The sequence below is a fragment of the Oncorhynchus nerka genome, linkage group LG13, assembly GCF_034236695.1.
Source record: "Oncorhynchus nerka isolate Pitt River linkage group LG13, Oner_Uvic_2.0, whole genome shotgun sequence".
NCBI classification, from domain to species: domain Eukaryota; kingdom Metazoa; phylum Chordata; class Actinopteri; order Salmoniformes; family Salmonidae; genus Oncorhynchus; species Oncorhynchus nerka.
The window spans coordinates 84,875,658-84,901,514 of NC_088408.1; the positions used below are offsets into that span (position 1 = coordinate 84,875,658).

Consider the following 25,857-nt stretch of genomic DNA (forward strand, 5'->3'; position numbering starts at 1 on the left):
GGTCTCAGAGCAGGGAGGTGGTGGTGGTTTCAGAGCGTGGAGGTGGTCTCAGAGCAGGTCTCCGAGCATGGTGGAGGAGGTGGTCTCAAAGCAGGGAGTTGGAGGTGGTGTCAGAGCAGGTCTCAGAGCAGGGAGGTGGAGGTCGTCTCAGAACAGGTCTCAGAGCAGGGAGGTGGAGGTAGTCTCAGAGCAGGTCTCAGAGCGGGGTGGTGGAGGTGGTCTCAAAGCAGGTCTCAGAGCAGGGCGGGGGGGTGGTCTCAGAGCAGGGTGGTGGAGGTGGTCTCAGAGCAGGGAGGTGGAGGTGGTCTCAGAGCAGGTCTCAGAGCAGGGAGGTGGAGGTGGTCTCAGAGAAGGTATCAGAGCAGGGTGGTGGAGGTGGTCTCAGAGCGGGTCTCAGAGCAGGGTGCTGGAGGTGGTCTCAGAGCAGGTCTCAGAGCAGGGTGGTGGAGGTGGTCTCAGAGCAGGGCGGTGGAGGTGGTCTCAGAGCAGGGAGGTGGAGGTGGTCTCAGAGCAGGGAGGTGGAGGTGGTCTCAGAGCAGGGAGGTGAGGGTGGTCTCAGAGCAGGGAGGTGGAGGTGGTCTCAGAGCAGGGAGGTGGAGGTGGTCTCAGAGCAGGTCTCAGAGCAGGGAGGTGGTGGTCTCAGAGCAGGGAGGTAGAGGTGGTTTCAGAGCGTGGAGGTGGTCTCAGAACAGGGAGGTGGAGGTGGTCTCAGAGCAGGTCTCCGCGCAGGGTGGAGGAGGTGGTCTCAAAGCAGGGAGTTGGAGGTGGTCTCAGAGCAGGGAGGTGGAGGTGGTCTCAGAGCAGGTCTCAGAGCAGGGTGGTGGAGGTGGTCTCAAAGCAGGTCTCAGAGCAGGGAGGTGGAGGTGGTCTCAGAGCAGGTCTCAGAGCAGAGAGGTGGAGGTGGTCTCAGAGCAGGGAGGTGGAGGTGGTCTCAGAGCAGGGTGGTGGAGGTGGTCTCAGAGCAGGGTGGTGGAGGTGGTCTCAGAGCAGGGAGGTGGATGTGGTCTCAGAGCAGGGAGGTGGAGGTGATCTCAGAGCAGGGATGTGGAGGTGGTCTCAGAGCAGGTCTCAGAGCAGGTCTCAGAGCAGGGTGGTGGAGGTGGTCTCAGATAACACAGCACCAGGTTGGCCAGGTCAAACCCTGTGCTGTCAGGGGAGGGGTTCATCAATCACAAATCAACATTTTCAAAACTCATCATTGGGGGTAAATAACGTCAGAGTAACAGAAAGAGCCGCTTACATTCTATGTCTCTATGAGGAAGGTGCCTGGGGTCCAGGTCCTGCCTGTGTCCCTCCACCTCCTCCCCGATGAAAGCTTCCATGGCCTGGTAGTGGCTGAAGACGGCATTGTGAGGTCCTTGGAGGTGCTTCATCACGCCAGGGATTGTCTCATACAGCTACAGGGATTAACCATGGAGCTTCAGTGGGTTTGTACTGCTGGTGTCCTCCTGCTGGTGTCCTTGCTGGTGTCTTCCAGCACAACGCATCACCGGGGGCAAACTACCTGCCCTCCAGGACACCTACACCACCCGATGTCACAGGAAGGCCAAAAAGATCATCAAGGACAACAACCACCCGAGCCACTGCCTGTTCACCCCACTATCATCCAGAAGGCGAGGTCAGTACAGGTGCATCAAAGCGGGGACTGAGAGACTGAAAAACAGCTTCTATCTCAAGGCCATCAGACTGTTAAACATCCATTACTAACATTGAGTGGCTGCTGCCAACATACTGACTCATCTCTAGCCACTTTAATAATGGAAAATTGATGTAATAAATGTATCACTAGCCACTTTAAACAATGCCACTTTATATAATGTTTACATACCCTACATTACTCATCTCATATGTATATACTGTACTCTATACCATCTACTGCATCTTGCCTATGCCGTTCGGCCATTTTTATGTACATATTCTTATTCATTCCTTTACACTAGTGTGTAAGGTAGTTGTGAAATTGTTAGGTTAGATTACTTTAGATATTACTGCATGGTCGGAACTAGAAGCACAAGCATTTCGCTACACTTGCATTAACATCTGCTAACCATGTGTATGTGACAAATAACATTTGATTTGCGGGTACCACAGGGTTCAATTCTCTGTAGTTTTTCTCTGTATACATCAATGATGTTGGTCTTGCTGCTGGTGATTATCTGATCTACCCCTATGCAGACGACACCATTATGTATTCTTCTGGCCCTTCTTTGGACACTGTGTTAACAAACCTCCAGACGAGCTTCAATGCCATACAATACTCCTTCCGTGGCCTCCAACTGCTCTTAAATGCAAGTTAACTAAATGCATGCTCTTCAACCGATCGCTGCCCGCGCCCGCCCGCCTAGCATCACTACTCTGGACGGTTCTGACTTAGAATATGTGGACAACTACAAATACCTAGATGTCTGGTTAGACTGTAAACTCACCTTCCAGACTCACATTAAGCATCTTCAATCCAAAATTAAATCTAGAATCGACATCCTATTTCGCAACAAAGCATCCTTCACTCATGCTGCCAAACATACCCTCGTAAAACTGACTATCCTATCGATACTTGACTTCGGCGATGCATTTTACAAAATAGCCTCCAACACTCTACTCAGCAAATTAGATGTAGTCTATCACAGCTCCATCCGTTTTGTCACCAAAGCCCCTTATACCACCCACCACTGCGACCTGTACGCTCTCGTCGGCTGGCCCTCGCTACATATTTGTCGCCAAACCCACTGGCTCCTGGTCATCTATAAGTCTTTGCTAGGTAAAATCCTGCCTTATCTCAGCTCACTGGTCACCATAGCAGCACCCACCCATAGCACGCGCTCCAGAAGGTATATTTCACTAAAGCCCTCTCCTCCTTTGGCCGCCTTTCCTTCCAGTTCTCTGCTGCCAAATGACTGGAACAAATATCAAAAATCACCGAAGCTGGAGTCTTATATCTCCCTCACTAACTTTAAGCATCATCTGTCAGAGCAGCTTACCGATCATTGCACCTGTACACAGCCCATCTGTAAATAGCCCACCCAACTACCTCATCCCCATATTGTTATTTATTTTTTGCTCCTTTTCATCCCAGTAGCTGTACTTACTTACTTCTGAACATCTATCACTCCAGTGTCTAACTGCTAAATTGTAATTATTTCACCACTATGGCCTATTTGTTGCCTTACCTCCCTAATCTTACTGCATTTGCACACACTGTATATAGACTTTTCTATTGTGTTGTTGACTGTACATTTGTTTATCCCATGTGTAACTCTGTGTTGTTTGTGTCGCACTGCTTTGCTTTATCTTGGCCAGATCGCAGTTGTAAATGAGAACTTGTTCTCAACTGGCCTACCTGGTTAAATAAAGGTGAAATAAAATAAAAACAAAACAATTGGATCAGGAAGTAACATATTTGGTTATTATGGCATGATCATGAATAATACTTAATTTATTACTGTATAAAGTAATGTATGGGATTAGCTAATTAGAAAAATAACCATTATTGAGAAGAAAAAGAACAGACAATGAGGGCATGACAAACACACACACACACAGGTGTGATTGTGACACCTTGTGACATGCTGAATCATGTTTTTTATTGACACGATGTGGATAACTGTGTGTGACTGTCCTCAATGTCACGGCACACACCTACCAACTGCTTATTCTATTCACTCAATGGGTATGCTTCTTCTCTGGTCAAAACGTGTTGTGTGTGGGTGTGCCATATTCTGATAGATAGATGCATAGCCGCAGGAAGTAGTTTGGGGGTGCTGAGATAGTTTTCTGGGACTGCTAATACAGAACAAGTAAAGGCCCAGCTCTTTTTTTTTTTTTTTTTTACATTTTCAGGGGGTGCTGCACCCTCAGCACCCCTACTTCCAGCTGTTATGGCTAGATACACACATTCCCTCTATTAATGTAACATAATAACTCCTCCTTACCATAGCAATGGCCCACTGCCAGTGGGCATACATTCGGGAGGAAGTGAGCTGAATAGTTTAGAGCAGGGCTCTCCAACCCTGTTCCTAGAGAGCTACCATCATGTAGCTCTCTAGGAACAGGGTTGGAGTGAACACCTACAGGACAGTAGCTCTACAGGAACAGGGTTGGAGTGAACACCTACAGGACAGTAGCTCTACAGGAACAGGGTTGGAGAGAACACCTACAGGACAGTAGCTTTACAGGAACAGGGTTGGAGTGAACACCTACAGGACAGTAGCTCTCTAGGAACAGGGTTGGAGTGAACACCTACAGGACAGTAGCTCTCCAGGAACAGGGTTGGGGTGAACACCTACAGGACAGTAGCTCTCTAGGAACAGGGTTGGAGTGAACACCTACAGGACAGTAGCTCTCCAGGAACAGGGTTGGAGTGAACACCTACAGGACGGTAGCTCTCTAGGAACAGGGTTGGAGTGAACACCTACAGAACGGTAGCTCTCTAGGAACAGGGTTGGAGTGAACACCTACAGAACGGTAGCTCTCTAGGAACAGGGTTGGAGTGAACACCTACAGGACAGTAGCTCTACAGGAACAGGGTTGGAGTGAACACCTACAGGACAGTAGCTCTACAGGAACAGGGTTGGAGTGAACACCTACAGGACAGTAGCTCTACAGGAACAGGGTTGGAGTGAACACCTACAGGACAGTAGCTCTACAGGAACAGGGTTGGAGAGAAAACCTACAGGACAGTAGCTTTACAGGAACAGGGTTGGAGTGAACACCTACAGGACAGTAGCTCTCCAGGAACAGGGTTGGGGTGAACACCTACAGGACGGTAGCTCTCTAGGAACAGGGTTGGAGTGAACACCTACAGGACAGTAGCTCTACAGGAACAGGGTTGGAGAGAACACCTACAGGACAGTAGCTCTCCAGGAACAGGGTTGGGGTGAACACCTACAGGACGGTAGCTCTCTAGGAACAGGGTTGGAGTGAACACCTACAGGACAGTAGCTCTCCAGGAACAGGGTTGGAGTGAACACCTACAGGATGGTAGTTCTCTAGGAACAGGGTTGGAGAACCCTGGTTTAGAGGACGTATAATAAGACGTCCAAGAACTCAAAACTCCGTTTTGACCTTACAAACATGTCTGACTGTTTTGTCTGTTTACGTAAAGACGTTGTGCAACGTCGACGTACGCGCCGGGTAACAGTCAAATTTCGCGGGAGATATCTAAGTAAGCTATGCTCTTTTGAAAGAACAAACTCCTCTCCAAAAGTAAACGTGCATTTCAACAAAATCGCATTTTTGTCACGAATAAAAGGCCAATAAAGGTAATGTAAATACTTTAACGCATTGACGTTTTTCTGTTTTCGCAGGACACTGCTTTTGTTGACAACAACAAGACGTTAGCAGCTAGCTTAGGTAGCTAACTAACGGAAGCTAACGTATTAGCGAGCTAACGTTAATAACCACACTCACATTTGCAGACCACGTTACAATCATTGTAACTATTTATGAGCTGAGTTGAGGTTTAGTTAGCAGTAGTGGAGATGGCATATGGACTGTGTTTAAGCCCTGTTCAAACTACCTAAACTAGCAAGGATACCGTGTTCATTACAGCTGCAATGCAAGATCCCATATCATGTGTTTAACTTAATAACTGTCTCCCCAGGCAGCCATGTTCTCTGAGGTAAGCGCCCCTCAGGAGGGTTCCTGTTCTCTTCTGTTGTGTCGTCCTGGCTCCGAGGACCAGGAGCCCTCCGTGTTTGACAGGGTCAAGCCGGCATACTCACCCTGCTCTGAGCGTTTCAAGCTGGGGGAGCGCAGCTTCAACCGCCAGTATGCGCACATTTACGCCACACGACTCATGCAGATGAGCCCCCTGCTCACGGAGAGGGCCCAGCAGAAATGGGGTAAGTGCAGGGTTGACACCTAGCTCTCCAATTTGCTGCAACAGTTCATACACCAATACCTTGCTGAGAGTTAACTCTGTCCTGACTCCCTCCCTGTCAGGTGCAGATGTAAGGATCAGGAAGTTGTGTGATCTGCAGATGGGTGAGCAGTGTTGCATTGTGGGAACCCTGTTCAAGCACATGGAACTGCAGCCATCCATTCTGAAGGAAATCAGTGAAGAAGTAAGAAGTTGCTAACATAAAATCAGACGTTGATTGTCATGAAACAAACAGGATCGTTTGCCAAAGTCTGTATACTGGTTCTGGTAGTAACTCTTCAACAACATCTCTTTCTCTTAGCACAATCTGCTGCCCCAGCCTCCGCGCACGAGGTACATCAGCGAATCAGATGAGTTGATACTGGAGGACGAGCTGCAGAGGATCAAACTAGAGGGCAATATTGATGTGGACAAGTTTGTCACAGGTTTCTGTCTCCTCTGTACCTTCTACCTAGTGTATCAGGATAGACAAGCTTGTCTCAGTTTTCATGTAGTAATTATGACCGCCTCCTTTGTTTTGTTGTTTTTATTATTTATGTTTCTCGCTCTCCTTTCTCACTCTTAGGTAGTGTTATTGCTATTTATGGTGCAGAAAAGAATGATGGGAAATTCACAGTGGATGATTTCTGTACTGCTGACCTCCCCCCGCAGGCCCCCAGAACCACTCTCAGCTCAGACAGGTACACACACACACACCATACCAAACCTTGTGAAATGTCAAACTTTAGAAGTGTACCAGTATCACAACACTGCAAAGGAAACTAAACAGGAAGCGGACCTAAATTCTAGAGGAAAACAGTCTTAATGTTGGATTAAACAGCCTTGTGTTGTCACCCAGAGTCACATGGGTTTATTTTACAAACTATAGCACACAATATTTAACAAAAGTAGGTTTTAAAGGACCAAAGCGTAGAGTCTGCTTTTTCTATTTTGCCATGGAAAATGTGGTATTGTGACAACACTAAACTAATATATTATGTTGTGTGTAGGTTTGTGCTGCTGTTGTCAGGTTTGGGTCTGGGCGGTAGTCATGCAGACAGTATGCTGGCTTTACAGCTGCTTGTTGACATGGTAACGGGTCACCTAGGTGACCAGGGGGAGCAGAGTGGTGCATCAACAATCTCCAGGGTTCTACTGGCCGGGAACCTTCTGAGCCAAAGCACACAGGACAAGGACGCATCCACCAAGGTGAGGGGACTTATTTAGCTGTGACATCCATTCATTTCAGTTGATGAGTAAGTGAGCTATTACCGTAGCTTACACTTATACCTACATTATAGTAGAATTGTCTTGACTTAGAGGCTACTGGTTCATTTTGAACTGTCCAGTGTGCGTGCGTGCAATGTTTTCCTAACTGTGTATTGTCCCTCCAGGCTAAATACTTGACTAAGAAAACCCAGGCAGGCACTGTGGATGCCATGCGTCTGCTGGATGAGATGCTGATGCAGCTGGTGGTGAGTTCCAGAGATTCCTACCACCTACACCAGGGATGTCACAGCCTGGGCAGTATTTATCTAGTTTGCCATAGAATGTGCCATTCATTCAGTTATCTGAAGTGTGTCCTCCTCTCCTAGTCGTCAGTTCCAGTGGATGTGATGCCGGGCCAGTATGATCCTACTAACTATACCCTGCCCCAGCAGCCCCTACACCACTGTATGTTCCCCCTCTCCTCCTCCTACCCCACCCTGCAGCTGGCCTCCAACCCACACCAGGCCACCCTGGACGGGGTGAGGTGAGTCTCATCAACCCTGGGGCTTCTGGACTTAGGGCTTGGAAACATTTTGTTTGTTTTGACCAACTTCACAAAGCATTCTCTGTGGAAGAGTAATGTGGTCACTGTTTTCAAATGGGATTTTTTTATTGCCATAACCTTTTCCATTAAGCGAGCTAATGTATTTCCTGATGCCCTTTCTACTACAGATATGTGCTAGCTAGGTGTAAGTTGGGTTGTGTATGTCATGTGAAGTTGTCTGTAAGGAGCCAATGCAAAGGTCTTCCCTGTGTGCCTTAGGATCCTGGGGACGTCAGGGCAGAATGTGAAAGACATCCAGAAGTACAGCAGCATGGACAGTCACCTGGAGATACTGGAGAATACACTGAGGCTTAGACACCTCGCCCCTACTGCACCTGACACACTGGGTATGAACACACACACCTCACTCATTTAAGTCATTTACATTTAAGTAAATGTGGGGCGAGGTTAGGAAAACGCACACGCACACACTGGACAGTTCAAAATGAACCAGTAGCCTCTAAGTCAAGACAATTCTACTCCTACTGCACCTGACACACTAGGTATGAACACACACCTCACTCCTACTGCACCTGACACACTAGGTATGAACACACACCTCTCCCCTACTGTACCTGACACACTAGGTATGAACACACACCTCACTCCTACTGCACCTGACACACTAGGTATGAACACACACCTCTCCCCTACTGTACCTGACACACTAGGTATGAACACACACCTCACCTCTACTGTACCTGACACTGGGTATGAACACACACCTCTCCCATACTGCACCTGACACACTGGGTATGAACACACACCTCACTCCTACTGCACCTGACACACTGGGTATGAACACACACCTCACTCCTACTGCACCTGACACTGGGTATGAACACACACCTCACTCCTACTGCACCTGACACACTGGGTATGAACACACACCTCACTCCTACTGTACCTGACACACTGGGTATGAACACACACCTCACTCCTACTGCACCTGACACACTGGGTATGAACACACACCTCACTCCTACTGCACCTGACACACTGGGTATGAACACACACCTCACCCCTACTGTACCTGACACACTGGGTATGAACACACACCTCACCCCTACTGTACCTGACACACTGGGTATGAACACACACCTCACCCCTACTGCACCTGACACACTGGGTATGAACACACACCTCACTCCTACTGCACCTGACACACTGGGTATGAACACACACCTCACTCCTACTGCACCTGACACACTGGGTATGAACACACACCTCACTCCTACTGCACCTGACACACTGGGTATGAACACACACCTCACCCCTACTGTACCTGACACACTGAACACACACCTCCTCCTACTGCACCTGACACACTGGGTATGAACACACACCTCACCCCTACTGTACCTGACACACTGGGTATGAACACACACCTCACCCCTACTGTACCTGACACACTGGGTATGAACACACACCTCACCCCTACTGTACCTGACACACTGGGTATGAACACACACCTCACCCCTACTGTACCTGACACACTGGGTATGACACACACCTCCTCCCCCTACTGTACCTGACACACTGGGTATGAACACACACCTCACCCCTACTGTACCTGACACACTGGGTATGAACACACACACCTCACTCCTACTGCACCTGACACACTGGGTATGAACACACACCTCACTGCACCTGACACACTGGGTATGAACACACACCTCACCCCTACTGTACCTGACACACTGGGTATGAACACACACCTCACCCCTACTTCACCTGACACACTGGGTATGAACACACACCTCACTCCTACTGCACCTGACACACTAGGTATGAACACACACCTCACCCCTACTGTACCTGACACACTAGGTATGAACACACACCTCACCCCTACTGCACCTGACACACTGGGTATGAACACACACCTCACCCCTACTGTACCTGACACACTGGGTATGAACACACACCTCACCCCTACTGTACCTGACACACTGGGTATGAACACACACCTCACTCCTACTGCACCTGACACACTGGGTATGAACACACACCTCACCCCTGCACCTGACACACTGGGTGAACACACACTACTGCACCTGACACACTGGGTATGAACACACACCTCACCCCTACTGCACCTGACACACTGGGTATGAACACACACCTCACTCCTACTGTACCTGACACACTGGGTATGACACACACCTCACTGACACACTGGGTATGAACACACACCTACCCCTACTGCACCTGACACACTGGGTATGAACACACACCTCACTCCTACTGTACCTGACACACTGGGTATGAACACACACCTCACCCCTACTGTACCTGACACACTGGGTATGAACACACACCTCACCCCTACTGTCACCCCTACTGTACCTGACACACTGGGTATGAACACACCTGACACACTGGGTATGAACACACACCTCACCCCTACTGTACCTGACACACTGGGTATGAACACACACCTCACCCCTACTGTACCTGACACACTGGGTATGAACAACACACTCACCCCTACTGTACCTGACACACTCAGGTATGAACACACACCTCACTCCTACTGTACCTGACACACTGGGTATGAACACACACCTCACTCCTACTGTACCTGACACACTGGGTATGAACACACACCTCACTCCTACTGTACCTGACACACTGGGTATGAACACACACCTCACCCCTACTGTACCTGACACACTGGGTATGAACACACACCTCACTCCTACTGTACCTGACACACTGGGTATGAACACACACCTGACACACTGGGTATGAACACTCACCCTACTGTACCTGACACACTGGGTATGAACACACACCTCACTCCTACTGCACCTGACACACTGGGTATGAACACACACCTCACCCCTACTGCACCTGACACACTGGGTATGAACACACACCTCACCCCTACTGTACCTGACACACTGGGTATGAACACACACCTCACCCCTACTGTACCTGACACACTGGGTATGAACACACACCTCACTCCTACTGCACCTGACACACTGGGTATGAACACACACCTCACCCCTACTGTACCTGCACACTAGGTATGAACACACACCTCACTCCTACTGCACCTGACACACTGGGTATGAACACACACCTCACCCCTACTGTACCTGACACACTGGGTATGAACACACACCTCACTCCCCCTACTGTACCTGACACACTGGGTATGAACACACACCTCGCCCCTACTGTACCTGACACACTGGGTATGAACACACACCTCACCCCTACTGTACCTGACACACTGGGTATGAACACACACCTCGCCCCTACTGTACCTGACACACTGGGTATGAACACACACCTCACCCCTACTGTACCTGACACACTGGGTATGAACACACACCTCACCCCTACTGTACCTGACACACTGGGTATGAACACACACCTCACTCCTACTGCACCTGACACACTGGGTATGAACACACACCTCACTCCTACTGCACCTGACACACTGGGTATGAACACACACCTCACCCCTACTTCACCTGACACACTGGGTATGAACACACACCTCACTGACACACCTACTCACTCCTACCTGACACACTGGGTATGAACACACACCTCACCCCTACTGTACCTGACACACTAGGTATGAACACACACCTCACCCCTACTGTACCTGACACACTGGGTATGAACACACACCTCACTCCTACTGCACCTGACACACTGGGTATGAACACACACCTCACTCCTACTGCACCTGACACACTGGGTATGAACACACACACACCTCACCCCTACTACCTTGAACACACACCTCACCCCTACTTCAGACACACTGGGTATGAACACACACCTCACTCCTACTGCACCTGACACACTAGGTATGACACACACCTCACCCCTACTGTACCTGACACACTAGGTATGAACACACACCTCACCCCTACTGACACCTGACACACTGGGTATGAACACACACCTCCTACCCTGACACACTGTCACCCCTGCACACTAGGTATGAACACACACCTCACCCCTACTGTACCTGACACACTGGGTATGAACACACACCTCACCCCTACTGCACCTGACACACTAGGTATGAACACACACCTCACCCCTACTGTACCTGACACACTAGGTATGAACACACACCTCTCCCCTACTGTACCTGACACACTAGGTATGAACACACACCTCACTCCTACTGTACCTGACACACTAGGTATGAACACACACCTCACTCCTACTGTACCTGAAACACTAGGTATGAACACACACCTCACTCCTACTGTACCTGACACATTGGGTATGAACACACACCTCACCCCTACTGTACCTGAAACACTGGGTATGAACACACACCTCACCCCTACTGTACCTGCACACTAGGTATGAACACACACCTCACCCCTACTGTACCTGACACACTAGGTATGAACACACACCTCACCCCTACTGTACCTGACACACTAGGTATGAACACACACCTCTCCCCTACTGTACCTGACACACTAGGTATGAACACACACCTCACTCCTACTGTACCTGAAACACTAGGTATGAACACACACCTCACTCCTACTGTACCTGACACATTGGGTATGAACACACACCTCACTCCTACTGTACCTGACACATTGGGTATGAACACACACCTCACCCCTACTGTACCTGACACACTGGGTATGAACACACACCTCACTCCTACTGTACCTGACACACTGGGTATGAACACACACCTCACTCCTACTGTACCTGACACACTGGGTATGAACACACACCTCACTCCTACTGTACCTGACACACTGGGTATGAACACACACCTCACCCCTACTGTACCTGACACACTGGGTATGAACACACACCTCACCCCTACTGTACCTGACACACTGGGTATGAACACACACCTCACCCCTACTGTACCTGACACACTGGGTATGAACACACACCTCACCCCTACTGTACCTGACACACTGGGTATGAACACACACCTCACCCCTACTGTACCTGACACACTGGGTATGAACACACACCTCACCCCCAGCTGCTCGGTGAAAAAAGTTTCTTCGTAGTAGCTAACTTTGAAAGTATAAACCCAAACGGTCAAATTGACCCTGCCCTTCTGTTTATTTTCAACTGGTAAAATGTGTTTGAAGTACATATGATGCGTGCAAGGGAGTTGCATGAATGAAGCACAACAAATCGGTTGGGCATGACGGAGGGGGCAGATTGTGGGACAGAATTAGGGATACAAACAAAGGGGGCATTGCCACCTCGTGACCTGACCCACTGGATAAGAACACACACACACACCTCATACCTGACCCACTGGATAAGAACACACACACACACCTCATACCTGACCCACTGGATAAGAACACACACACACACCTCATACCTGACCCACTGGGTAAGAACACACACACACCTCATACCTGACCCACTGGGTAAGAACACACACACACACACACCTCATACCTGACCCACTGGGTAAGAACACACACACACACCTCATACCTGACCCACTGGGTAAGAACACACACACACACCTCATACCTGACCCACTGGGTAAGAACACACACACCTCATACCTGACCCACTGGGTAAGAACACACACACCTCATACCTGACCCACTGGGTAAGAACACACACACACACTTTCTCCCTCACTCTCTCCGGTTGTGCAGACTAAAGTACATGTCTTATCTGGTGTTCTCTCAGGGTGTTATCCATTCTACCTGAAGGACCCTTTCATCCTGGAGGAATGTCCTCATGTCTACTTCAGTGGCAACGCCCCCTCCTACCAGGCCAAACGCATCACCGGTGAGTCCCCACTGTTACTGGAAACCTGGCTGTTTATTCACATTGGAGCATTGCACTGTGCTGGTCCAGTATTACACACTGATAGTTGCCAGTCCTTTCTACACTGAACAAAAATATAAATGCAACATGCAACAATTTCAAAGATTTTACTGAGTTACAGTTAATATAAGGAAATCAGTTAATTGAAATAAGTAAATTAGTCCCTAATCTATGGATTTCAAATGACTGGGAATACAGATATGCATCTGTCGGTCACAGATAGGTTTCTTGATCCACGACCCTGTCAGTATCTGGTGTGACCACCATTTGCCTCATGAAGCACGACACATCGCCTTCACATAGAGTTGACCAGACTGTTGATTGTGGCCTGTGAAATGTTGTCCCACATTAGGGCTGTGGCAGTCATCAAATTTTGTCAGATGGTTATTGTCATGCAAAAGACTGCCTGTCTCACAGTAATTTACCGTGAATTAAGATAAGCACGTTCAGCATCTCCAGGCTTCCACACATACACGCCAGCTGATGCGTGCCTTAATAAAGTTGAATAAATTAGTTGAATGTTCACCATCACAATAAATCCTTGATTTATTTTGGTCAGGTCTAAAGAAACATTATGATATTATTATTATTTTTTACACTTTGGCATCCGCCAAACCCAGGTTAGTCCATCGGACTTCCAGTGTGTGATTTAAGTGTGATTTATCACTCGAACGTATTTCGACTGCTCCAGAATCTAATGGTGGAAAGCTTTACCCCACTCCAGCCGACGCTTGGCATTGCGTATGGATGATCTTAGGCTTGTGTGCGGCTGCTCGGCAAAGGAAACCCATTTCATGAAGCTCCAGACGAACCGTTCTCGTGCTGACGTTGCTTCCAGAGGCAGTTTGGATCTCGGTAGTGAGTGTTACAACCGAGGACAGACTATTTTTACGCGCTTCTGCACTCAGCAGTCCTGCTCTGTAAGCTTGTGTGGCCTACCACTTCGCGGCCGAACCGTTGTTGCTCCTAGACGTTTCCACTTCACAATAACAGCACTTACAGTTGACCGGGGCAGAAATTTTACAAATCGACTTGTTCGAACGATGGCATCCTATGACGGTGCCACGTTGAAAGTCACTGAGCTCTTCACTAAGGCCATTCTACTGCCAATATTTGTCTATGGAGATTGCATGGCAGTGTGCTCAATTTGATACACCTGTCAGCAACGGGTGTGGCTGAAATAGCCGAAACCGCTCATTTAAAGGGGTGTCCAAATACTTTTGTGTATTTCAGGTAAATAGAATAGGAGTTGGCCTACTGTAGGCCTATGTTATCTGGCTATGCATCATACTGTTCATTTATCTGACAATATATGTTTAAGTCCCGTGCCATTTTTTTATATGATTTTATAGTAAGAAGAATATCATTTGAATTTGGCTGAATAAAATAGAAAGGATATTTTTTTCCATTGCAGAGGGAGTTTGCATGTGATGTGAATATATTGAGCATAAATCATTTGAAACGGGTCCTATATGCTAGATTTAGTTATTTGGCAACTTTAGTTGTGAATGATACAAACCTTAGAAATCAACATATATGGACTGCATGGTGCGACTATAGGCTTTTGATGATTTGAGAAAGTAGCAAAACAAAGTTTGCGCTCTGTTCCTTGCCTCAGGCTGCACAGTTGTTCTCTCATCAAGTGCTCATATTTTCACCCATCAGACTATCCTCCAATTTAATCTTGCCTTTACCTATATTTAACATTCGTTTCAGATTAGAATGGCCCATTATCCAAATGGCAGGGGGAAAAGACTTGTAATCTGTATGCACTAGAATAATGAATGGAGGCCGCGTGCTTTCCCGCCCGGTCCGTTTCGTAGGCTACTTGGGTTTTATAGCGGCGCGTGTGCTTAATATGGCAGCTGAAAAATTTATATAACATCACTTATTTCACTCCATGCATCAACCACTGTTTGAGAAGCATGCTCTCGCTGCCTGACTGGTGATATTCCGCCCAAACTCTGTATGCCATGGGTTTTCCAACCTTGTTCCTGCAGCTACCCAGTGCTTAATATGGGAAACCAAGTGAAATTTGTTCGGGAACATCGATAGTAGCATGTTTCCGCAAAGAAAACATATTTCACTGAACTGTTGACAGTTGACAGGCCGCGCTGGAGAAGGAGTAGGAGATGGAAAGGCATGGTGGTGAGATTCTGTATAGCTAAAGGTAATGTCACCCAATTAATTATGAAAATATAAAAAAATGCCTTATTACTAGACTATTCAAATACAAATTCACTATAATTGTAGGCTAACTCTAAGCCGCCCTTCAGTCAATGAACCAACCGCATTGCCTAGGGCTGTACGTTCTCCCAGACTCATGGATAGACATTTTGGTACCTGACAAAATCCCTCCTGAGATGTGTGCAAACCTGGTGGCCAACTACAAGAAACGTCTGACCTGTTTTGCAGAGGGGTCAAATATTTATTTGCCTCATTAAAATGCAAATCAATTTATAACATTTTTGACGTGTTTTTCTGGATTTTTTTGTTGTTATTCTGTCTCTCACTGTTCAAATAAACCTACCATTAAAATTATAGTCTGATCATTTCTTTGTCAGTGGGCAAACGTACAAAATCAGCAGGGGATCAAATACTTTTTTCCCTCACTGTATGCTTGAAGGTGTTTTGCATGAATCATCACCTTCTAAAGCGCTGTCCATTTCGTTGAGTTTAGGCTTTGAAACAACATCCACAGCAACCATGTTTTTACAGTTTCAACCCCCTGTTGAACTTTTCTTCAAATTGATCATAGTGCGGTGAGTTTTAGAAGTGTGATAGGCCTAAGTGTTGGATGTGTGGTTCGAGGGACAATACAGTCCTGAGTACCAGGCCATTAAGACCTGATGGTAGTTATCAGGTTGGGTACTACCAAAGCATGTCCAGAGTGCCTTAAAGGAGATTACCATGACTCAACGGGCACATGGAATTTTACTGCGGTCATGACTGGTAATACATTCACTGCAACAGCCCATGTCCCACTGCTCTTCAATGGCTGTGTGAAGTTGCTGGACATTGGCGGGAACTGGAACATGCTGTTGTACGTGTCAATCCAGAGCATCCCAAACAAGCTCAGTTGGTGACATGTCTCATGAGTATGCAGGACATTTCCAGGAATTGTGTACAGATCCTTGCGACATGGGGCTGTGCATTATCATGCGAAACATGAGATGATGGCGGCGGATGAATGGCACGACAATGGGCCTCAGGATCTTATCATGGTATCTATGTTCATTCAAATTGCCATCAATAAAACGAATTTGTTGTCCGTAGCTTAGGTCTGCCCATACCATAACCCCACCACCATGGGGCACACTGTTCACAACATTGATATCAGCAAACCGCTCGCCCACACAACGCCATACATGTTGTTCTGCCATCTGCCCGGTACAGTTGAAACCGGGATTCACCTGTGAAGAGCACACTTCTCCAGCGTGCCAGTGACCATCGACGGTGAGCATTTGCCTACTGAAGTCGGTTACACCGCTGAACTGTAGTCAAGTCAAAACCCTGCTGAGGACGACGAGCATGCAGATGAGCTTCCCTGAGGCGGTTTCTGACAGTTTGTGCAACATTTCTTCAGTTGTTCAAACCCAGTTTCATCAGCTGTCCGGTTGGCTGGTCTCAGACAATCCCGCAGGTGAAGAAGCCGTATGTGGAGGTCCTGGACTGGTGTGGATACATGTGGTCTGCGGTTGTGAGGCCGGTTGGACGTACTGCCAAATTCTCTAAAACATTGGAGGTTGCTGGTTGGTAGAGAAAAACATTAAATTATCAATTAGAAACAGCTCTGGGGGACATTCCTGCAGTCGGAATGCCAATTACGCGCTCCCTTAAAACTTGACATCTGTGGCATTGTGTTGTGTGACAAAACTGCACATTTTATAGGGGTATTTTATTGTCCCCCGCACAAGGTGCACCTGTGTAATGATCACGCCATTTAATCAGCTTCTTGATATGCCACACCTGTCAGATGGATGTATTATCTTGGTAAAGGAGAAAAGCTCACTAACAGGGATGTAAACGCTTTGTATGCAACATTTTCTGGCATCATTTATTTCAGCTCATGAAACATGGGAACAACACTTGTTCTGTTAACAAAATGTTCAGTGTACATTTTATGGGATCTTTTGCGATCTACATATGTTTTAGCAACTGGTGTACTGTAGTTGCATGGGTGACATGGGGTGTAATCTAATGACCAGTTACATGCCCCACCCTCCCTAGGTGCTGAAGGTCAGGAAGTCCTCCTGGTGGCTATTCCAGAGTTCAGCAGCACTCAGACAGCCTGCCTGGTCAACCTCCGGACTCTGGAGTGTGAGCCAATCCGCTTCTCTTCCTTCTCTGCTGGTGATGATGAGGAGAGTGAGATGAACATCAGCCACTGAAGGAGCAACACACAATCTTTGTCCTCAGCCCCTTCCCCTGGTCCTCAAATGGAATCAGGTTGTACACTATAAAACATGTTTTTAAAGTGTCTGCTGAAGTCTCATTGGTTTCTCTTGATCAGCAAAGATATCAGTCATTATATATATAGTAAATATGGAGGATCAATGATGCTGTGCAGTCATCCCAGTACTGTTTGAGTAGAAGGAAACATGTTGCTAATGAAAGGTGTGTGTGATGGAACGGACTGTCTAATGAAGCGCTTTGTTTGTGTACCGGTGCCCAGACTCCTGTATTTGTCAACACACATTGTTTCCATTTTGGTACAGTAGATGATGTCATGAAGAAGAACAAAACACAAATGCTGTACGTAAATGAGCCTTTATTCATTGAAAAAAGAACTTTCCTCAGCTACGTTATGAGGAACATTTCAGAAAATCTCTCGAGTTCTCTCAACCTTCAACTAACATTTTGTGAAGTTAACATTTTAATGTCTGTCGGTATTATGGTTTTGCTGTCATGGGTGAAAATAATGTAAATAAATCCTCACTTTTCAAAGAAATACATTTTGCTTCTTTGTTTTTACTCTTCAGGGGTGGAGGTGGTAAAAATACATTTAATTTACAACCAGCACATATACATGATCTCTGAAGCACATTCTCTAGGAAGGCCTTGTATTGGTGTAAAAGGACCTTCCCAGATATCGGTACTGACATTTTCATTTGTGTTGAACTTTGTATCAAAAGACCTACTCAAGCAGTTATACAGAACACTTGACATTAGCGTGTGTGCCTGACTATTCAACATCATTGTTCCTTTTGAGTTTCTGTAAATATACCTAAACGCTTCTTGTGGCCCATTTGTAGATCTGAAAGAATGGATGGGTTCAGTAATATAGGAGGGAGAGAGTCTATCCTATTGGAGATTAAGCCATATTGCTTAAACATATCCAGTCCACTCAGATTTTCAAGGGGTCACTTAATTGTCCAGGAATTGAGTTAACAGTCTGGGCTTGACTGACAAATTGGTCCTGTTCAACTTCTTCCCTCCCTACCTTGATTATTTTAAGGAAATGGGGAGAAAGGATGTATTGGAACACGGTCTTGGTGTTACCCTTAGTAATCGTCGATCTCGTAGTTGTAATCCAAGATGGAGTCTGTGAAACCTTCTGGCGCTGATGTTTGCCCCTCTCCTATGAGCCACGAGTCGTACCAGGCAGTGGTGGGCTCTGCCTCTGTTGTCGTGGGAACCGGCGTGGTTGTCGGGGGCAAAGTTGTTGTCGATCTCATCAGTTTCTGTTGTCGTAGACGACGAAGGCGGCCGAGCCTCCGCTTTTGCTGGCGCATGCGACTCGTCTCAGGTTCATTGGCGGCAGCGCCATTGTTATGCACCACACGGCTGTTACCGTTGGAGGCGGTGTTCCGTCGTGTTCCACCGTTGCCGTGGCTGAGCAAGCGGATGGGCTTGTTGCCGTGCAGGGCCATGATCTGTTGATGAATTGATAGTATTTATATAGCGCTTCATTGGCTCTCAAAGGGCTAATGGGTAACCTCATTGTAGGTGTAGCAGTACCCACCTGTTTGATGCGGTCCCAGTTGGACTTGGCCAGGTTAAAGCTGCAGGTAGTTGCCCCTGGCTCGTAGCCCACCACACACAGATTGGTCAGGGGGGTGAAGCCTTCTGCCCGCACCGTCACACGGTACTCACCTGGGTTCAACAAGCGCCAGTAGTCCCCTGTTACAGCTGTGGAGGGAGGAGAGGGGTTAGACTGCACATTCAGTGAGGATAGCAGGCTCCTGGAGTGCTTTTGGTTTGTTCGGGGGCAAAGGGACAGCAGTGCTCAATAGTGCTCACCTGAGGTTTCATGAATCTGCCAATATGGCGGTGCATGGCAACACTGATTTGTTAAGCAGTAATGCAGGAGGCAGTATGGGGTATGGCTGACACTGTACCCACCTGTAGTGACATCATGGTTGACCCCCTCTACAGACACTGTGGCATTAGTGATGGGGTTCCCCTCATTGTCTTTCACCACGCCCCTGATCCCACGATGTACCTGGGTGAAGTGAAAACCAGGGGTCAAAGGGTCACGGTCACTATACAGCCACTCCATGACTAGGTGTGTTTGGTAAATTGTGCGTGTGTGTGTGATTACCTGCTCCATGAAGGTGAGCATGGCCTCTCTGTTCTTCTCCCACTCAATGACCAGCTCACTCTGATGGGGGAACTTATCACAGCCCAGGAACATTGACAGCTCCAGACAGTTAGTGTGCAGGTAGCTGAAATCATTCATACCTGAGGACGGAGGAGGATAGGGGGGAGGGAGAGATGGGAAGGAGAAAGGGGGAGGGAGAGACAAAGGTAGCAATTATTGGCCACCAGAGAGTGGCATTGTCCTCAAAAGTGGGTACTTTACTCTGATGACTGATTCATGTTTCATTACACGGTTTAACCTTGTTGAACTACTGAATGTAATGTTGACTAACAAATTCCTTATTGAACAGCAGACAACAATGTAAGGGAAAGGGATGTTGTCGGTTTGACTGTGTACTCACTTCCTGTGATGGGCTTCCACTTGGCGCGGTTGATGATTCCGACGCCGCCAGTGATGTCATCGCCGTGACAGGAGCCATGGGAAGTGTATGTCATGGACAGGTGAGTGGAGGCGTAGGAGATAGCCAGCCACCTGATGGCCCCATACACACACACCCACACACACACACTCAGATAGTCAGATATGTGGGATATTCTGATTGTTGACCTGTGGTTACCTTCAGGCTACACACCTGAAAAAGGAGGCGTCTGCCGTGGTCCTGGGTTCATCCTCAGGCTCTGCTTCCTGATGTCCCCCTCTGTTATCCTCCTCTTCCTCTTCTCTGTGGCCATAGCCCTGCCCCCTCCACTCCTCCTCCAGCTCCCTGTTCTGCCGGTCCTCTTCCGGCTGCTGGTATCCCCTGTTCCAACGCTCCTCTTCTGGTTCCTGGTATCCCCTGTTCCATCGGTCCTCTTCCGGCTGCTGGTATCCCCTGTTCCAACGCTCCTCTTCTGGTTCCTGGTATCCCCTGTTCCGCCGGTCCTCTTCTGGTTCCTGGTATCCCCTGTTCCGCCGGTCCTCTTCGGGATCCTGGTATCCCCTGTTCCAACGCTCTTCTTCTGGTTCCTGGTATCCCCTGTTTCTATCATCATCCTCTGGCTCCTCACGGTCGTAGCCTCTATCCCAATCTGCCCCTCTGTCATACTCATCCTCGAACCTAGAAGAATGATTTAGATTTCGTTGATAGTTTATTTGGTTTGCCATAAAGAGAGTGCAGGAAGAGCGATATTGGGAGAGAGCGAGAGAATGAGAGTGAGTGGGAGAGAGCGAGAGAATAAGAGTGAGTGGGAGAGAGCGAGAGAATAAGAGTGAGTGGGAGAGAGCGAGAGAATAAGAGTGAGTGGGAGAGAGCGAGAGAATGAGAGTGAGTGGGAGAGAGCGAGAGAATGAGAGTGAGTGGGAGAGAGCGAGAGAATGAGAGTGAGTGGGAGAGAGCGAGAGAATAAGAGTGAGTGGGAGAGAGCGAGAGAATAAGAGTGAGTGGGAGAGAGCGAGAGAATAAGAGTGAGTGGGAGAGAGCGAGAGAATAAGAGTGAGTGGGAGAGAGCGAGAGAATAAGAGTGAGTGGGAGAGAGCGAGAGAATAAGAGTGAGTGGGAGAGAGCGAGAGAATAAGAGTGAGTGGGAGAGAGCGAGAGAATGAGAGTGAGTGGGAAGAGAGCGAGAGAATGAGAGTGAGTGGGAAGAGAGCGAGAGAATGAGAGTGAGTGGGAGAGAGCGAGAGAATGAGAGTGAGTGGGAGAGAGCGAGAGAATGAGAGTGAGTGGGAGAGAGCGACAGAATGAGAGTGAGTGGGAGAGAGCGACAGAATGAGAGTGAGTGGGAGAGAGCGACAGAATGAGAGTGAGTGGGAGAGAGCGAGAGAATAAGAGTGAGTGGGAAAGAGCGAGAGAATAAGAGTGAGTGGGAGAGAGCGAGAGAATAAGAGTGAGTGGGAGAGAGCGAGAGAATAAGAGTGAGTGGGAGAGAGCGAGAGAATAAGAGTGAGTGGGAGAGAGCGAGAGAATGAGAGTGAGTGGGAGAGAGCGAGAGAATAAGAGTGAGTGGGAGAGAGCGAGAGAATGAGAGTGAGTGGGAGAGAGCGAGAGAATGAGAGTGAGTGGGAGAGAGCGAGAGAATGAGAGTGAGTGGGAGAGAGCGAGAGAATGAGAGTGAGTGGGAGAGAGCGAGAGAATGAGAGTGAGTGGGAGAGAGCGAGAGAATAAAAGTGAGTGGGAGAGAGCGAGAGAATGAGAGTGAGTGGGAGAGAGCGAGAGAATGAGAGTGAGTGGGAGAGAGCGAGAGAATGAGAGTGAGTGGGAGAGAGCGAGAGAATGAGAGTGAGTGGGAGAGAGCGAGAGAATGAGAGTGAGTGGGAGAGAGCGAGAGAATGAGAGTGAGTGGGAGAGAGCGAGAGAATGAGAGTGAGTGGGAGAGAGCGAGAGAATAAAAGTGAGTGGGAGAGAGCGAGAGAATAAGAGTGAGTGGGAGAGAGCGAGAGAATGAGAGTGAGTGGGAGAGAGCGAGAGAATGAGAGTGAGTGGGAGAGAGCGAGAGAATGAGAGTGAGTGGGAGAGAGCGACAGAATGAGAGTGAGTGGGAGAGAGCGAGAGAATGAGAGTGAGTGGGAGAGAGCGAGAGAATGAGAGTGAGTGGGAGAGAGCGAGAGAATGAGAGTGAGTGGGAGAGAGCGAGAGAATGAGAGTGGGAGAGAGCGAGAGAATGAGAGTGAGTGGGAGAGAGCGAGAGAATGAGAGTGAGTGGGAGCGAGCGAGAGAATGAGAGTGAGTGGGAGAGAGCGACAGAATGAGAGTGAGTGGGAGAGAGCGAGAGAATGAGAGTGAGTGGGAGAGAGCGAGGGAATGAGAGTGAGTGGGAGAGAGCGAGAGAATGAGAGTGAGTGGGAGAGAGCGAGAGAATGAGAGTGAGTGGGAGAGAGCGAGAGAATGAGAGTGAGTGGGAGAGAGCGAGAGAATGAGAGTGAGTGGGAGAGAGCGAGAGAATGAGAGTGAGTGGGAGAGAGCGAGAGAATGAGAGTGAGTGGGAGAGAGCGAGAGAATGAGAGTGAGTGGGAGAGAGCGAGAGAATGAGAGTGAGTGGGAGAGAGCGAGAGAATGAGAGTGAGTGGGAGAGAGCGAGAGAATGAGAGTGAGTGGGAGAGAGCGAGAGAATGAGAGTGAGTGGGAGAGAGCGAGAGAATGAGAGTGAGTGGGAGAGAGCGAGAGAATGAGAGTGAGTGGGAGAGAGCGAGAGAATGAGAGTGAGTGGGAGAGAGCGAGAGAATGAGAGTGAGTGGGAGAGAGCGACAGAATGAGAGTGAGTGGGAGCGAGCGAGAGAATGAGAGTGAGTGGGAGAGAGCGAGAGAATGAGAGTGAGTGGGAGAGAGCGAGCGAGAGAATGAGAGTGAGTGGGAGAGAGCGAGCGAGAGAATGAGAGTGAGTGGGAGAGAGCGAGCGAGAGAATGAGAGTGAGTGGGAGAGAGCGAGCGAGAGATTGAGAGTGAGTGGGAGAGAGAGAAAGAGGGAGAGAGAGAGGGTGGGAGTAGGAGAGAGAGAGGGAGAGTAAGTGCCTCGTACTGTCTCTTCTTGCGGCTGTGTGCCCGGTCTCTCTCGCTGGTGCTGGCGGCCTTGGTTAGGCGGTGGTTGTCGTAGGGGTAGGCCACTACCCTCTCCCCTCCCTGGAAGTTGGCCCCCAGTACAAACGGGTGGCTCTCCATCCACGAGATGATGGCTTGAGTCTCCACAGCTATCTGCAGGACAAGAAAAACAAACAGCAGCTGTCATATTGAGGCGATAGACAGAGAAATAGGACTTACTCGTACTCTGCTCTTCACACATCTACATTTATTTTCTCCCTCCTCTCCTGTCTTCATCCCCTCTCTTCCGCCCCTTCCTCTTCCCCATCCCCTCCCTCCCTTCACACACCTTGTCGTCCCCCACTGTGTCAGCAGGGATCTTGACATGGTGATTGGGGGTCAGTTTGGGCACCATACCCTTGTCCTCTGCCTCCCACAGAACACTGTTCAGGTCGGGGAAGTTGTGGAAGATGTCATGGCCGTCCTCCGTCCAGTGGCCTGTGGTCCAACCACTCAACTCTGAACCCTGTGGTGGCAATGGGACACAATGTTATGGAGAGAACCTGAAAGAACATCCTTACAGAACGATTTGCTTGAATGTGTCTAGTCTTCTCTTGTCTTTTTTAAAATATCTTCTATTAGGAAAAATACAGTTGGGTGCCAGACTGTTCCTGCATGCAACAATACTTGCCTACAGCAAGTTGGCTAAATCAGAAACTGTCTGGCACCTAACTTTCTTTTTCTTTAAAGAAAAAAACATTTGTACCCTGGAAGAGTAAAGGAGGTACAGCCGGTAATACCACGTATAGTGCCCAGTACTAACCGCTATGAGGGCCTTCTCCTGTCCGTCAGGATTCAGAGAGGGCACCAGGTGGGTACGCATTCCCTCCACCAGGCGACGCACTCTGGGGTTGCCGTCTCTGTACTCCTTACAAAGGTACTGCATCAGAAGAAGAACCATCTCCCGCCCTGTTGCCTCATTTCCATGGAGACCAGCCGTGTATCGGAACTCTGGCTCACCTAAGGGGGAAAAACACAGATCGTCATAGTCTTTCCATACTAAAGAGGACACAAGTACAGAGCTTTCTGTGAAAAAGACAGTCTTTTTTTCTTCCCACCTATCTCATGTTCTGTGGGGTTGCCTGATATCACCATGGCCACGATGTCTAGTCCATTGGAGCTGCGGCCCAGGCTGTACATACTGGTGATGTTGGGACACTCCTCGGACACAGACTTCATCAGCTACAGTAGAGACACAGTGGAAAGCAGAGGTCACCAACCCTGGTTCTGGAGACCTACAGTCTGTGCAGGACTTCGTTACAGTCAAACACATCTGATTTTAACCAATCATCAGTGTCAAGACCGTGTGGAAGTCATTTGTAACATTAGACCTGAATCCAGTTCATGAAGGTGGTAGTCATCACCATCTCACCGTGACCATATCTGAGTAGTTGTGATGTCTGAAGTCCAGGTACTGGACTGGAGTCACCTCATTCTGCAACCTCTGGTAGGCACTGGTGGGGTCTGAGGAGACAGAAACACACAGCATGAGTGTTTGTGTGTGAGTGTGTTGGTGTGTGTGTGTGACTCACCAGGCAGTGGGCATCCCAGCACCTCCAGCCTCATACAGCAACTGCCGTTCCAGCTCTGAGGGATGACTCTGATGTAGCGAGCTAGTATGGGCTCAGCTAACTGATTCAGCACTGGGGTGTCCTTATCAGAGTTACCAAAGAACAACTGGAGAGAGAGAGAGAGGAGAAGAGAGAGATTGAGAGTGAGAGAAAGGAAGAGAGATAGCGAGAGGGAGAGGAGGTAAGAGGTAAAGAGAGAAGAGAGAGAGTGGTGGTAAGAGATGGAGAGAGAGAGAAAGGAAGAGAGATAGCGAGAGGGAGAGATAAGAAGAGAGAGAGAGGAGGTAAGAGGTAAAGAGAGAAGAGAGAGAGAAATATAGGACTCAATGGCCAGACACAGTAAACATTTACACCCCATGAAGAGAGGATAAGAATGAACCCTGCTTGGGAGCAAAGCTGACAAAAGCCTCATTTGAAACAGTGTAGCTGTGAGGCTAACAGACTCACCCAGTCAGAGTAACCGTCATTCATGGTTGTCCATTCTCTGCTGTCATTACTGAATTGCACATAGTACGATGTCACAAAGTCACTCCTGGAACACAAAGTTTAGTCACCATTTAAATCTCTGTAGATAAAACATGCGCTTACGTGTCATCAAATCAAATCAAATGTATATATATAGCCCTTCGTACATCAGCTGATATCTCAAAGTGCTGTACAGAAACCCAGCCTAAAACCCCAAACAGCAAACAATGCAGG

The 25,857-nt window shown here is 48.3% G+C and overlaps 2 protein-coding genes across 3 annotated transcripts in view; one reads left to right on the forward strand and one right to left on the reverse strand.

The window, feature by feature from the left end:
* The first annotated feature begins 5,116 nt into the window (after positions 1 to 5,116).
* Positions 5,117 to 18,441, forward strand: pold2 (polymerase (DNA directed), delta 2, regulatory subunit). 2 transcript variants are annotated; one of them, XM_029678603.1, is made up of 11 exons: positions 5,117 to 5,258; positions 5,600 to 5,840; positions 5,941 to 6,062; positions 6,180 to 6,303; positions 6,444 to 6,558; positions 6,868 to 7,066; positions 7,252 to 7,332; positions 7,453 to 7,610; positions 7,890 to 8,017; positions 13,350 to 13,451; positions 17,721 to 18,441. In XM_029678603.1, the coding sequence occupies exons 2-11, from the start codon at positions 5,606 to 5,608 to the stop codon at positions 17,879 to 17,881; spliced, it is 1,425 nt and encodes a 474-aa protein (XP_029534463.1). In that variant the 5' UTR covers positions 5,117 to 5,258; positions 5,600 to 5,605; the 3' UTR covers positions 17,882 to 18,441. The 2 variants fall into 2 exon arrangements, with proteins under 2 accessions (XP_029534463.1, XP_064882861.1); XM_065026789.1 differs by having other exon boundaries at positions 5,947 to 6,062.
* The window catches only part of LOC115140293 (inactive carboxypeptidase-like protein X2), a 32,642-nt gene continuing 25,029 nt past the window's right edge, over positions 18,245 to 25,857 (reverse strand). The window contains exons 10-22 of the mRNA XM_029678602.2: positions 25,606 to 25,690; positions 25,120 to 25,264; positions 24,960 to 25,051; positions 24,646 to 24,769; positions 24,351 to 24,547; positions 23,877 to 24,053; positions 23,529 to 23,701; positions 20,666 to 21,130; positions 20,435 to 20,565; positions 20,035 to 20,174; positions 19,836 to 19,935; positions 19,456 to 19,622; positions 18,245 to 19,366 (exon numbers count right to left, since the gene is read on the reverse strand). Coding sequence (XP_029534462.2) covers positions 18,995 to 19,366; positions 19,456 to 19,622; positions 19,836 to 19,935; positions 20,035 to 20,174; positions 20,435 to 20,565; positions 20,666 to 21,130; positions 23,529 to 23,701; positions 23,877 to 24,053; positions 24,351 to 24,547; positions 24,646 to 24,769; positions 24,960 to 25,051; positions 25,120 to 25,264; positions 25,606 to 25,690 — 2,368 coding nt within the window. The 3' untranslated portion in view covers positions 18,245 to 18,994. The remainder of the gene's footprint in view (positions 19,367 to 19,455; positions 19,623 to 19,835; positions 19,936 to 20,034; positions 20,175 to 20,434; positions 20,566 to 20,665; positions 21,131 to 23,528; positions 23,702 to 23,876; positions 24,054 to 24,350; positions 24,548 to 24,645; positions 24,770 to 24,959; positions 25,052 to 25,119; positions 25,265 to 25,605; positions 25,691 to 25,857) is intronic.

What these genes read in the sequence shown, in the direction of transcription:
- pold2 (XM_029678603.1), top strand. Translation starts at nt 5,606, where the DNA reads ATGTTCTCTGAGGTAAGCGCCCCTCAGGAGGGTTCCTGTTCTCTTCTG. An exon ending in GAGGGCCCAGCAGAAATGGG is followed by an intron (nt 5,841 to 5,940) that starts GTAAGTGCAGGG and finishes CCTCCCTGTCAG; the next exon opens with GTGCAGATGTAAGGATCAGG. An exon ending in TACTGCACCTGACACACTGG is followed by an intron (nt 8,018 to 13,349) that starts GTATGAACACAC and finishes GTGTTCTCTCAG; the next exon opens with GGTGTTATCCATTCTACCTG.